This window comes from Biomphalaria glabrata, chromosome 1 (genome assembly GCF_947242115.1).
Source record: "Biomphalaria glabrata chromosome 1, xgBioGlab47.1, whole genome shotgun sequence".
Lineage (NCBI taxonomy): Eukaryota > Metazoa > Mollusca > Gastropoda > Planorbidae > Biomphalaria > Biomphalaria glabrata.
The window spans coordinates 59000596-59015514 of record NC_074711.1 but is presented as its reverse complement, the minus strand read 5'-3'; the positions used below and the strand labels follow the sequence as shown (position 1 = coordinate 59015514).

Below are 14919 nucleotides of genomic sequence, written 5' to 3'. Positions count from 1 at the left end.
CATGTTTAATTCACGGTGTTGGGAAAGAAAGAGAATCCAAAATGAACGGAACAAAAGTCCTGGATGGTCATGTGTCTTCATGAAACATTTATTAATAAAAAGAGTTGCTAAAATAATTTTGATCAAACAATTTCAATGAGAACATCGCCGCACACGTCAAGACATGAACAACTAAAAAAAAAAATGACATCAAATATTGGCACACACGTTTCTGTGTCAACATTTGCTCAAGCAAGAAGTTCTTTACACACTTGTACACTAACCAAAATATCAAACATTGGAAACATGGCCATTTAAAAAAAAAATCATGCACATTTGTTGTCCTTACATCTGATCAGAAGTCTAATTACACAATTGTTGTCATTACATCTGATCAAAGTCTAGATACACAATACAATTGTTGTCGCTACACCTGATCGAAGTCTATATGTAAGATTAAGTGATGGTGATCAGAAAATAAAATTCAAAACATCATTGTATACATGAATAACAAACAAAAAAAATCTATAAGAAAGCAAAATGTACACTAAATATGTTAAAGTATGATCCTGTACAAGAACTGATGTACACATTTACAATAAAGAATTGTTCTGACTAGGTGTCCTAGTAGGAAACCAGCCTACTAGCAAGACAGCAACAAGAGAGTGACTTTCTCTTGCAGGACTTTCAACAATAACACAAAAAAAAAACAAAAACACCCTAGATCTAAGTGTAATAGAAACATTCTTTCTCTACTATTTCCTTGTAACATAACCTAAACTCAATCCAAATCTTATCTTCATTAATTACATCCAAATTAAGGGTGAACTCAAAGAATCAGTGATTCTGAGTTTTCCAGAGTTAGTTTTGAGATGCATACTCCTAGACCTCCCAATCTCGTGAACACTCTCATGAATTCAGTCAAACGAAACTACACTTGAACGTTCATCTAATGAAATCTCTCTTGACCCCAAACCCTTTGATTTCCCTAAACAAAACTAAGACATCAGAAGTGTACCAATGGACAGTACAGAGCAATTACTCAAGTGTTCAAACTTACAACTCAATGTACCAAGAAACAGCTGTAATATCTCAGTGGCACTAGCTTGTTCATTAGGCAGACAAGTCAAACTGAAAGCTGTTCCTCCCATGCACAGAAATGAAGACAAAGAATAATATCTAGTAGGTTGGAAAAAGAAGGTGATAACACAGGTCTGCATTGTAGGATCAGAGGATCTTGATGCTAATGAAGATGAAGGGTTGAAACCAATCCAATGAGCTAGACGCCAAAGGGGATGAATGGACACAATGAGCCTCCATGGCAATGTAGGCTCATCAAAGACAACCTATTTAATGAATGTGAATGTTCAGTTCTCTTTGAGCATTTAGATCAACTGCTTGTCTTCCCATGGTCCCTACCTACCATCAGACATAACATTCCGAAATATGCTAGTCCATTATAAAAACTCACTCCAATTTTACAAGATAAAATATTGTCAATTGAGCCGCGAACCATATTTTTTTCTTCCTTTTTCATTATACGAGGATCCCCCCCCCCCTTTTTTTTTTGCTCCGAAAAAAAAAAAAATGAAATTTAAAAAAAAATCCTTATCAATAAATTTTTTATAAGAGCAAAACAAGAGGTGTATGTATTTAGGATTACTTTTTTGATGAGCCAATATTAATTTTCAATTTGAAATATAGTTTGGTGTCTCAAAAAGCTAGTGTCAAACAATGAATAATAAATGGTGATGCCATAGCCCAATGGTAAGAAAAATTATTATTTATTTTTTTAATTAAGCCCAATTCCATAAAATACTATTGTAACTAGACTGATGCAATTTAAAAGCACAGAAGTAAACCAATCTGGCAACTATTTTCATGAATCTATGTTATTTGGGTATCAATACATATTTAGTGGATAGTTCAATATCAACATCACCTGTTTGACTTATCTAACATGTAGTAAAAGCTCATCCGGCTAAATATATAATATTGTCAAATTTGATAAATTTATTAGTGTCATTGTAGTTTGATTTCATCTGTAACCATTACTACAATGATTTCTTTTCACTATTTTACATTAAAGCTGGACATGGTTATGACAATATTTGTATAACATATATATGCAAAGATATGAATGTCAGGTGTTCAAGTCAATGTTACGTAACAGAAAAACAAAGTATCATTGGCAAGACACTAAGATGTGCTTTGGCCATTCGTTTAAAAAAAAACATAATAGAGAAAACAAGATACAGAGTAAAAGAAATGTGTATTTTTATATATATTTATAAATATATATAAATGGTTAATTAAAAAAGAACAACATTATGATTTAAAGCAATCTTATGTGGAGAACTAATAATAAATATACAGCAAAGTTTAACACAACAAACAGATTGCACACGCCTGAGATTGTACACTGTCATGCATTACATTTTTTGAAGCCCTAGAGACATTTCTTTCATTGACATTTCTATCCAATTCAACACATGTACATACACTCTAAGAATCTATGGACTAGAGCAGATAAAACTATTTCTAGGACACCATCGAAACTAAAAAATGTTTTCTTATTACACATTTTTGGAAGGGTTCAGGTTTCAATATTTAAAATTATTTGTAAAAATCTTTGAACTATACAGATAAACCTAAAAAAAAGTACTTTTCAACTGTCCTGACTTTAGAAATATTTGGAGGGAAATAGGTTTTAACAGAGATCAAATTAACATTTTAAAGACTTGTGTTCACAATTTAATAGCAGAGTACAATGCAAGTTTCAAAGATGCACTGCACTGAACTAATGGCAGAGTACAATGCAATTTAATGAGTACAATGCAAGTTTCAAACTAAGAAGCACTGCACTGAATTAATGGCATGGTTTGGGCATGTTTAACAAAAAATAAACTGACTAGAATTTAACAGGAAAAAAAAAGACCAAATAAATCTTGGCAAAACTTGTTCAATGCAATTTAAAATGTGTATGAAATCAAGGATGTAAAGTTATCATATCCTTGGTGCATGGAGACATAGAATGAAAGAAAAAAAATCACCATGATAATGAACAAACTTCTTGTATTGAGAGCATAAAAACAATTATCCATGTGCATTCAGACCAGTGACACCAAACTCTTTACTTATGAAGTGTATCTTTACATGTGTGTATAAATACTGCTGTTCAAATATATAGAATATATTCTGTTGTCAACAAGGACACAACACATCATAGAAACTAGTTTGTTTTGAGCATATTACTAAGTTCACATGACATAACATCCTAACAGTGGTGGCCAATGGTTGAGAGGTCATGTCAGAAGAATCATTTTCACCCAAAACTCAACAGAAATTTGCAGGGTACTGTGAAAGCCCTTTCTCATCCACACTTCATAACATAACTCTGACAAAATATTTGTTTTCGCAGATATTCATGATGAAATACGGGTGTGCCCAAATTATTTATTTTGATCTCTGAGATATATATAAAAAAAATTCACAGGCATTCAAGCAAGTTTTTTTTGTTTGTTTTCAAAGCCTATATGAAATGATGCACTTTCTTCACCCTAATATTTAGAACCTTTTACTGTAAGTATGATGGGTCTTTCAATACACACATAATTCAGGAAGCAAATGAATACAGCAGATTTATGGTTTTACAAAATGCTTCATTCCTAAATAACAAAAAGTTTAAAGCATTTTACAATATATTGCATACATAAACAAAGAAAAAAAAACAACAAAACTAGATGTCACCATGAATTATCTATTAAGAGAAAAACAAAATAGAAAGGAGAAGTCTATAAAGATTTTGTATAATTGTATATCCCTCAATTGATAGTACAATTATAAGTGGACCTAGTTTAATTATAGGGTAGACTAAGGATGGACATTGGCTACTGGCTGCTTTGAGATTATACTGCAGCAGAAAGTGAAGTTTATAGATACAAAAGATCTCATTACAGTCTGTGATCATTTAAACACTTAACAATGAAAATGTATATCACAATAAATAAAAAGAGTTCTAACAAAAGAAATATAGATATTAGAAACAAAATGCTTCTTTCTTTTTTAAACTGTGCATCTGGTAGCTACCAGCCAGTTTAATGAAAAATATGTTAGCAATTGTGTTGAGAAGTCCTGTAAGGCAGCTAAAGAAAATCAAAACAAAAATTCAGTTACTAGATAAGCCAATTTTTAAAAAATGAAAAACATGGCACTTTTTTTTTGTTTGAAGTAACGATGGAAGTGTCTTAGAACAAAATAAAGAAAAAAAGGAGGTGGGAGGGGGGGGGGGGGGGAACCTACAGTAAAAGTGTATTCATGAACTTCTATTTGATCATTTGTTTCCCTGTAAAATTTATACATCATTCAATCTGAGAGAGACTTAAAATTTAGTTACAATTTTTGATCGCTGAATGTTATTAATTATAAAAAAAATTTCCTTTTTATAAATAAAATTGATAGACATTGTAAAATCTTAAAAAGATTTTTAAAAAATAAATATTCTGACCAATTAGCTGCCATTTTGTTCTTTAACTGGCCAATTAAAACTCTGGAACAAATTTTTTTTTTTAAAATCTTGAAACAATCCAAAGTATTCAATAAACGAAACAGTAAGTATTGAAACGTCAAGTCAAACTTAGAACAGAAAACCTACTTAAACATTAAAGTTTTCAAAAGTTTCATTACAGTTAAATTTTCAAAACTTTGATTCTTCAACTGTAGCACTTATAGTAAATTACAGAAAAGGAAAACTGGCAATAACCATTGCATGTCATGACAGGCAACTGAAAATTTTTCACAAGAGTTTTTAATTGAAAGAAAATGAACACCTAAGTATTTTTTTAAAAATATTTGCTTACAAGAAGAATCTTTTTGTATGCACCCAAACTATATGAAGAAAAACATTAAAAAAAAAAAAAAAAAAAAAAAAAAAAAAAAAAAGACAATACCTCCCTTTATATAACTTATGTAGCCATTATTTTGCTCCTGATAACTAATGAATGTTAGAATTTATGGCAATCAACCCCCCTACCAAAAATAATATTTTCTAATTCTCTAGCCAAATTAAAATTAATTTATTTTTATACTTTGGAATGGAAAATTATAATGGTCAAACTAGAGTATCCCAGTGTGGCCAATGAACTAGTAATTCTTTTCCTGATACGAATCAACTGTAAAATCTTCAGGAAAATTGTTGGAGCTGTTTTTGAAATCTGTGTCCAAGTTCCACCCTTTGCCCAGAAGGCTCTAGTAAGATATAATTGAAATAGAGGTATTGTTAAAAAAAAAAGACTCCCTTTGACCAATTACTTTATATTCACACTGTTTCTGATTAATGCTTTCAGGAAATACAGAGACTTAAGAAATGATTTGAAAAAAAAATCTTTTAAGATAAAATTGGGAAAATTTTATTTAGAGGTCAAAGGAATTATGTCTCTCTTTAATACAGCACTACAGCCAATCAAAATAAAAATTTTGAAGTGATTTTCTGAATCAACAATCACTTGCCTATTTAGCTCATAAGTTCAGCAAAACAAAAAGTGGTTAACATAATGCTGAAATAAAAAAAAAAACTAGAATGGTTGATTTGAGAAAAAACAAACACATTGGCAATAAATATGACTCAACATTATAGCAGAAAAATTATCCAACTATCTGTTGCAGTCAACTGAACATGTGATCATGGTTTTAATTATATGCGAATATAGAACTGAGTACTTCCTGAAGGTCCTTTCCAGTCATTTACAAAGACAATGCACCAATATCTTTCAGGTTTTATCTCAGAGACAGTGTCTTTATACCTTAACAAAAGTTCTGCTCCGGTAAGATATTACTTTCTTCAACAAATAGCTTAAAAAAAAAAAGCATCTTCTAGACTTACTCCACATGTAAAAAGATCATCTTTACAAATGCCTATTTAAAGGGCAATGTTAAAGCTACCGAATGATCACCATACTCATGACCGAAATTACAGCAAGAGATGAACTAAATAAAACTTGAAGCATAATGAGTTGGCAACTGTTCCACAGCTTGTTCACATGTACTCTTCCCTACAAAAAATTGTTTTATGTAGTGTGAACAGAATTAAACAACACTAATTGTCTTGACTATATGGTGGGCTCCAGGCCCTAAGTAAAACTAAAATTATTTTTTTTTGGTTTATTTTTTTCTTCTGGATTTCACAGGCCAGAAAATTGTTTAATTTCAAGATTTAAAAAAAATACATCTCTCTGATGAAATGACTGGTTTGCTTGATGTTTCTCTCTCAAAGTCGAATATTCACTGTGTCTAGATTTAGTTCCAGAGAAAGGTGCCTTTTCTTCATCACCAACTTCCTGTGAAGTGCAGTGTGAACATGGAAGCACCATGAGGCATCTTGGCCCAAAATTAATTGCAGGGCAATAAATATGGCTTGAGAGGTAGGTTTTGACTTTGTAGTGCAGTTTAGCAGTTTTCTCACAGCCAGTTGACATTCTTGCTTTGGTTAATAATGTTATTGATTATCTACACAATGACTGCGTAGTTTTCAAACTGTGGTTTGGCACATTTATTAAAAAAAACAACTAATATTTTCCTTTTTGTTTTTACAATTTCCAATCAGTTAATGGTTTTAATTTCCAAAAGTTGGCTATAACAACTTGAGCTTGGCACACATTAAAGAGAATGCATTAATACATTTATCTAACCAAAGTGTAGAAATGCACCTATTTGTTGTTTTTTAAAAATATGATAAATGCCTCATCTGAATGAAACACATTTGGTTTTGAGAAACTAGAAATAACATCCAAAAGCAAAAATCCAAGTTCCTATCACCCGTACAATACTTGAGAACTGTTGAGTGGGGATGATGACTAGCTAGCATTAAACACGATTCTCATCATGCTGAAACAAACAAAGTGAACACATTAGGCCAATGCCACACAAGGTAAAAAAAATATTTCATAAATCAATATTAATTTGACCATAAAAACATGCAAAATCCTGTTCTTATCTTAATGTAATCAATAAGTGTTTAAACATTTATTGTTGTTGTTATTATTATTATTATTGCAATTTATTGTATTGTAATATTACTATTGTTATTATTATTATTGTATCTGAGAGCAAATGAAAAAAATGTTAAAGTAACAATAGACAAATAATAAATATTTAACTACAAAAAGATATTTTACACTACAATGCTTTTGAATGGCACATCTTCCCAATGCAATTTGTACATGTGGCTAATAGCAGACTATCTATTAACTATTGCGATCTTAGTGTAATGGATATTTCACTTGACTTTAGTCACAGGTTCACACCAAGCTTTGAAAATTACATTAAAAAAAATAAGCTAAAGTGTTCTATAATGTTCTATAGTGCATTTAAAGTGAAACTTTTTTTTTTGAAGTTATAATTACAAATTAACATGTCTGCCTAAACTAATCATTAAGGGTTCATGTTTGGAAGATACTATTAAGTGCAGATGACTTTGGTGTTAAATTTAACCTCTGAGGTTAAATTAAGGAAGCTACAAGTTATTTTTTAAAATTATTTATAGAAATTTAGTTTTACATAAAGAAATGCTTCAATTAGTTTTAGGATTTGGTTTATATCTGGACTTTTCAGGTCTTGAATAAAATGATTAAGTTCTTCTTCAAACCAGTTGTTCACTGCTAAGCTGTATACTCTTGTTAACTTATCCTACGATTTGCACTGCCATGTAGGGTGCCAGAGAGCTTAAGGTAGTCTAAACATTGTATGGCTAAAAAAAAAATCCCATACTTAACCTACAATATTTGATTGCGTCATTCACATCAGCTACTCAAGCAATGTAGTGAAATAGCAGTTCAGAGAAAAAATGGGTTATCATTTTAAATGCCCATTTCCCAATAGATAAATTTGACTTCAATAAAAATATGATTACCCGTCGCCTCCTAAATAATTTATCAAAAAAACTTCTTTGGGGTGGTTGTGGTGGTAGACCTTCAATTAGATCTGGTGTAGGCTCTCCATTAGGACCAAACACATTCAGCTCTTTGTAACATTCTGTTTCTAACATCTAAATGTAGGAAATAAAACAAATTTCAATCACAGATCCACCTTTGCAATTATTAAGTGAATAGTACCTTATTTGAATAAGTCAAAATAATTTTAAAAGATAAAAAGACCAGTTTCTACCACTACCTTTTTTTCAATAGTATTCAGGCCAGGCCATACTTGCTCAATTTAGTAAACAAATGCAAAACACACCATTACAAGAATAAATTGCTTTGTATCTCATCCCTTCAATAACTATTTGACATTATATTTTAATGTAAGATTTTAATTTAAAAAATCAATATTGTCATTTTATTTTAAACAAGGCAATAAAAAACAAGTGACCTCAGATTAACCAATGAGACCATATATATTAAGGTAGGCTAGATCTTTGGTAATCTTGTTGGAATAGTGAATAATCCTAACATTGTTCAGCGATTAAATAACAGAGATGACAGATTCATGATTGTACACAAGTTTCCTATTTCAGGCTAATAGAAGAATATAATAAAATTTCTATGTCAAGTTAATTAAGGATATAATAAAGTCCATTTAGTCTATCAGACAACACAAAAAGAATAGTTTGTTTTTAGCTGGAGCTGCTAAAAAGGAAAAAAAACTTACCTCAGTCTGCCAAGGAATAGATACGCTGCCTGTGTTAAATTTACTATAAAATGAATCATCACTGGCATCCAGATTCACACCTTTAACAGTAGAGAACTGTTCTATGTCTAATACATCTTTACAATATACTGCCCTTGGCTAGTTTAAAGAAACAAATCAAGAGGTTAGAAAAGGAAACAAACAAAATCACAGTTATCTAATGCCAAATGAAAAATAGAAAAACTTACATCTGGAACAAATGGAGGATCAACAATGCCTGCCTCTAATCTCTTGAAGTTAATGTTCCTAAAAAATGGATGAGATTTGACTTCTTCACCTCCTGCCTCACCACAACCAAGTCTGTTGTTTGGAGATTTTTGAAGAAGCTGGAATCATTGTCAAATGCATTATTTTAAATAGCGTTGAGACATTTTTTTATTTTGGTCTTTTTCCCCTCTTATTTGTTATGTAAACAAAATAGAAACCAGAGGCACTACTACCGTATTGTATTGAATTTGAGTCACTCGAAAGTTGAATGCGAACCAGCAGAATTGTCTTAATGTTAAATTATTTAGTATATTAGGCATGCTGTCAGCTTTAATTTCACACCAATCATGATTAATAATAAAATTTATATTTCGCTGGGAAAAAATATTTTATAAAGATTTCATTTCAGACATGAACATAAAAGGGTAAAAAAAAAATAATAGTAAAAAAAAATTAACAGCAAATGGGCTACAAATAAAAATAATGTGCTTACTGCAGTGCATATACTCCTACATTCTTCAGAAAACTTAGATGAATATGTTTCTTGATCTTCTTTTACCCTCCTGTCAACTTCATCTCTCTTTACTTTTTCCTTGCGAGCTCTAAAAGGTGCCTATAATTGTAGAAAAACAAAGTATTAGATTAAGTATACAAGATCAACTAGACAGCAAAGCAGTTTACTAATACAGATCAAGAGATTCAGTTATATTTTTTTCATGCAAGATGATATATAAATAGAACTTTTAAACTTGTGTGTGCATTAGTAGTAAAAAAAAACCCTCCAGCACAAATTTCAACTTACTTTTCCTTCAATCATTTCATATATAATACAACCTAATCCCCACCAGTCAGGGCTGTAAGTATACCTTTCATTTTTAACTACTTCTGGAGCTGTGGACAAAATTACATTCTTTATTAACTAGAATAACTTATAGTAACTTATATATAAAAAAAAAGTCCTTGAAATAAAAATGAAATATTCTAACTAACAAAGCAAAAATATTTTAATGGTGTTATTTCAACACAGAAATCTTAGCACTATCATTTTAAATGTTTCAGTATTATGGTTTACAATTTAAATGACAGATGTGGCTTTTAAGTTCAGCCATAATTAAATTGAAGAAATACTAGAGATGATTAGAATCAAATAAATTGTTTAGATTTATTGTCAAAACTGTACAAGAAAATAAATTTGAATTTTTCAACAGCTTCAAAGCTTTATTTTTCTTTCAAATTCTTTTTTTAAGTGAAAAAAAAAAAGACCTAAATGTCCTTATGTAGGGTCAAATAATGCTGGTTGCATATGTGTGAGATTGGATTAATAAACAAAATTATAATTTAAATTGTTAGGTATTTTGTAGAAAGATAAATTTTGTTAACGAAGTGTGATTATTTCTGATTACTTACCCATGTATCCAACAGTACCCACTCGTCCTCTTATAGATTCACCTTCTGGTATTTCGACAGCTAAACCCAAATCTGAGATTCTTACATGACCTTAGAAAAATAAATCAGCAATTTGTTGAACAAACAAATTTATTTTTTTTAAGTTCAAACTCTTTGTACCTATATTAACATAACAAATTGACAACTTTTAATGCATTAGGTACTTACCATTATCATCTAACAAAATATTTTCTGGCTTTAAATCTCTGTGGAAATTAAAATCAATAAATTTAGAAGGTATTTATAATTTAATGAAATGAAATTATATTGTTTCGAGACATAATGAGAATATTATTAACAAGAAAAACATAAAAAATTCTTTAAAAAAAAAACCAAAGCTTATACAAAGTGTATAGTTTGGATCAGTAATGTAATTAAATTTGTAATAGATCTAGATCAACAACAATAAATCTGTACAATTAATAGTGTTTTTACCAATTGTTTTTGTTTATCTCATTCGTTTATCTTTCTCAATATGCTATGATTCTATCACTTATCTGGACCTGTTGGGAAAATGGGGAGAGTGAAGGGGGTGTGGGGGAGAGGAGACAGAAAGGGATATCTGGGTAATTGGTTTATAAAGGTATTAAAAAAAAAAGAAGGAATGACCTGAATTTGAACTTGTGGCTCAGGTGCTAACCACTCTGCTAGTGAGGTACTTATGACTAGAGAAGATTGTATAGTTATAAATTGTTTGTTTCAATTTAGAGCACGATCGATAAAGGGGACTAATTCAGCTTATACCAACACTTCAGTAAAGTACAATTTCTTTCCCTAGGTCGAGATACCAAACAAAATAATTAATTACCAATAGTTAATTAACTAATTGGTTAATTTTTTTGTCATGTAAAAGAAATAATTGTTTAACTTCAGCTTTAGCCAATATCCAAGATTGGGCATGGGAGAAATAACATTTAAAAACTTTTTACCAGACAGACAGACGTGAGTTGATATAAGCTTTGTAAAACGCAATCACTTACATCACTATAAGCATTGTTTTAGAAAAAATATTTTTTAAAATGTTTTTTCTTGTTCTATTATAGTTATAGATATTTAAGACAATAAAATAAATAAAAAAGTTCAAAATCAACACACACCTATAGACAATTCTTTCTTTATGAAGGTCAATCAAACCACAAGAAATCTCAGCTGCATAAAAGACTGCTCTATCCTCTGGAAAACCTGGATTGCCCATATTATGGATGTGGAATTTCAAATCTCCACCATTCATTATAGTTAAAACCAAGCATAATGCATCCTTTGTCTCAAATGCATAGGCTAGACTCACCTAGAATATAAGAGTCATAATATTAAACTAACATTATGGGTAAATTACTTACAAAAAGAAAAAAAAATTATGACAAAAAAATATTTTAATTTGATTTTATTAAATATATTATAAATTCACTTACTACAAATCTTGAATTAATCTTTTGTAAAATTAATTTTTCATTCAATGCCATTGCTTCTCCTTTTCTTTTTTTGATTCGTTTTTTTTCCAACTTTTTACAGGCATACATTTTCCCAGTGGCTCTTACTTGGCAAGCACAAACTTCTCCAAATCCACCTTTGCCAAGGACCCGATACATGCGAAATGTATTTTTTGTAACTGGTTGGCTGTAATGTAATGGGAAATTTTTTAAATGCATTTTTTTTTAAAATAAATTCAAATGTATGATTAATAAGATAAAAAAAACTTTCAGTGAAGCCTTAATTTTACTATATCTTTGATGGTTTCAGGGGTGCCACCCATGAGACCAAGTAAACCCTGAAACCCGAATTTCCAAATTTTACAAATCCTGAAATCATAAACCCCAAACTTTACCAACCCTGAAACGTACCGCATATACAATTTAAGCACCAAAATTTTACGAAAGAAGAACAGTATTAAATTACTACCTAGATATATATCATAATATGCCCCCCATGTTTTAAATATGTAATTAGTAAGCCTATCATTATAATAAATAGAGTTTGTGTGTATTTATTGTTAAAGCTTGTAATACAAGTTAAGAGGATTTAGTACAATTTTATATTAACAATGTTTGTACACACCCCCCACACAGTTATTTTAAATGATGTTTCTCTCTTAACATTTTTTCCATCATTATTCCTTTGAAGCAGCCTACTTTAATCAACATTGATAAAACTGATTCCATCAATGTACATGCATGGACCTGTAAATCCATTGCAACAAGATAAAATTGATTTGAGATTTAGTCCAGATCTACTCCAGAATGAACATTAAGATTTAGTTTCTAATATTTAAATGTAGACCTAGATGGCTAGAATGTGCTGGACTACTTATAGATAATTATAATTTATTTGTATAAATCTATTGACCAATCGATCTATTTTTTCTAGCCTCTAAAAGTCTTCAGGCTAATGCAAACTTATTTATTTAATTCTTCAATCATTGATTCTAGTTCTGATCTAAAAACGATGTAAATATCCTAAATCTAGATCCTACTTCTATAATACTCTAGACCAATATAGCTCTAGACTAGTCTAGACATAGGCTAAGGCTATATGTCTATATGGAACCTATACAAATATTAAAATATAAAACACCGAAAGAAAAAAAAAATATAGTAGTCTAATTTCTCACTCGTGAATTTTTTTTTCTTTCTATAGGAGTATTTCTAGATCTAGGACTAGCCGCTAGGTTCACGAGTAGATCTAGACTATTCTAGACTATATCTATACTAAATACAAGACTTTAAAGTCTAGATCAGATCTATATTGGGTATATAGACTCTAAATCGAGCCATTTCGAGGCGCGTTCCGTAGATCTAGAAATTCTCTATAGATCTAGAATGTTTACACTTTTTTGTCACTTAAAAAAAAAATACTGTACCGGTAAATAAAGCTTAGCGCGCATGCAAAGTGAAAGTCTCGCGAATCGCGAGATATGAGACGGGTCGATTTTGTTTTAACAGGGTTCATAGCCAATTTCATGAATGATTTTCCAGGTATTTTCCAGGTTTTCAAGGTAGAGTTTTAGATTTTCAAGGTATGCATTGCACCATAGCAAGCAATATATATGTATAAATATTTACATACATATGACATAAATATGTAAAAAGAACAATATATATATATATATAAATATTAAATTAAAAAACCCTCATTAAAATGTATGCTGATAAGTTGAAATCATACCTCCAAAAAAAAATTAATTAATCTCTAGTGTTTCCTAAGCATTTAAATGCAACTTTTTAACTTTTTAATACATTTAAAAGGGGGCACGGTGGTCGAATGGTTAAGCGCTTGGCTTCCGAACCTGAGGTCCTGGGTTCGAATCCCGGTGAAGACTGGGATTTTGAATTTCTGGATTTTTAGGGCGCCCCTGAGTCAACCCAACTCTAATGGGTACCTGACTTTAGTTGGGGGAAGTAAAGGCGGTTGGTCGTTGTGCTGGCCACATAACACCCTGCTCATTAACCGTTGGCCAAAGAAACAGATGACCTTAACATCATCTGCCCCATAGATCGCAAGGTCTGAAAAGGGAAACTTTACTAATACATTTAAAAACACACACAAGCTTGCATTACAGAAGAATAACTTTTTTAAAATATGGAGATGTAATTCAGCTAAAACTGTCGCAATCTGAAGTTGGAAATTTTCTTAAATTGACATAGATTTGTAAAAAAAATATTTCATTCTTACTATAGCAATTGACTTGCTTTCCATCAGTTTTAACCAAAATAACTCTAAGGGCTTTTCTACAGCTGTGTGCGAAATATTTTCGTTAAATCTACAGTAGATCTAAATTTAAGTCACTAAATTCGCGGACTTTTCACGGCTGTGAGAGAATTATCTTCACTCTATTCTATTGGATTAGCGTAAATTAAGTCTCGATCTAAGTCTAAGTCACTAAATTCGGGACTTTTTCGAATTATCTTCACTGAATCAACATAAATCTAGTCCCTAAAATTCGCGGACTTTTCACGGCTGTGTGCGAATTATTTTCACTGAATCTACCGTAAATCTAGAGTCTAGATCTAAGTCACTAACTTCGCGGACTTTTCACGGCTGTGTGTGAATTATTTTCACTGAATCTACCGTAAATCTAGAGTCTAGATCTAAGTCATTAACTTCGCGGACTTTTCACGGCTGTCACTGCTTCTACAGTCTAGATCTAATTAAGTCACTACATTGGCGGACTTTTCACGGCTGTGTGCGAATTATCTTCACTGAATCTATCGTAGATCTAGACTCTATAGATTCTAACTCAATGTCACTAAACTTCGCGGACTTTTAACGGCTGTGAGAGAATTATCTTCACTAGATTCTAGTGATTTATCGTAAATCTAGAATATTTTTAGAGCAATCTAGACATTAGATGTACCTGTATCTAGATCCTTAAATTAACTAAAATTCACGGAGTTTTCATGTTAAGCGCGAATTATCTTCACTAGATCTAACTTAGATCTAAATCTAGATACTATTTCTAGCTAGATGAGAAGGATGGATCGTGAGAAGACTCAAAAGTAAAGTACCGGTAGCAATTATACTTAAACACTGAATCATAATCTCCAAATACAAAATAAAATACTCAGAAAGACAAAGATAATATGATATACGGACTTTCCACGCGAAGTG

At 30.9% G+C, this 14919-nt stretch overlaps 1 protein-coding gene across 1 annotated transcript in view; it reads right to left on the bottom strand.

The window, feature by feature from the left end:
- Positions 1–67: 67 nt before the first annotated feature.
- The window catches only part of LOC106074042 (G protein-coupled receptor kinase 5-like), a 42094-nt gene continuing 27242 nt past the window's right edge, over positions 68–14919 (bottom strand). Inside the window, exons 7-16 of the mRNA XM_056004642.1 lie at positions 11727–11931; positions 11412–11602; positions 10483–10520; positions 10276–10365; positions 9671–9759; positions 9362–9481; positions 8850–8987; positions 8623–8760; positions 7886–8020; positions 68–6861 (exon numbers count right to left, since the gene is read on the bottom strand). Coding sequence (XP_055860617.1) covers positions 6841–6861; positions 7886–8020; positions 8623–8760; positions 8850–8987; positions 9362–9481; positions 9671–9759; positions 10276–10365; positions 10483–10520; positions 11412–11602; positions 11727–11931 — 1165 coding nt within the window. The 3' untranslated portion in view covers positions 68–6840. The remainder of the gene's footprint in view (positions 6862–7885; positions 8021–8622; positions 8761–8849; positions 8988–9361; positions 9482–9670; positions 9760–10275; positions 10366–10482; positions 10521–11411; positions 11603–11726; positions 11932–14919) is intronic.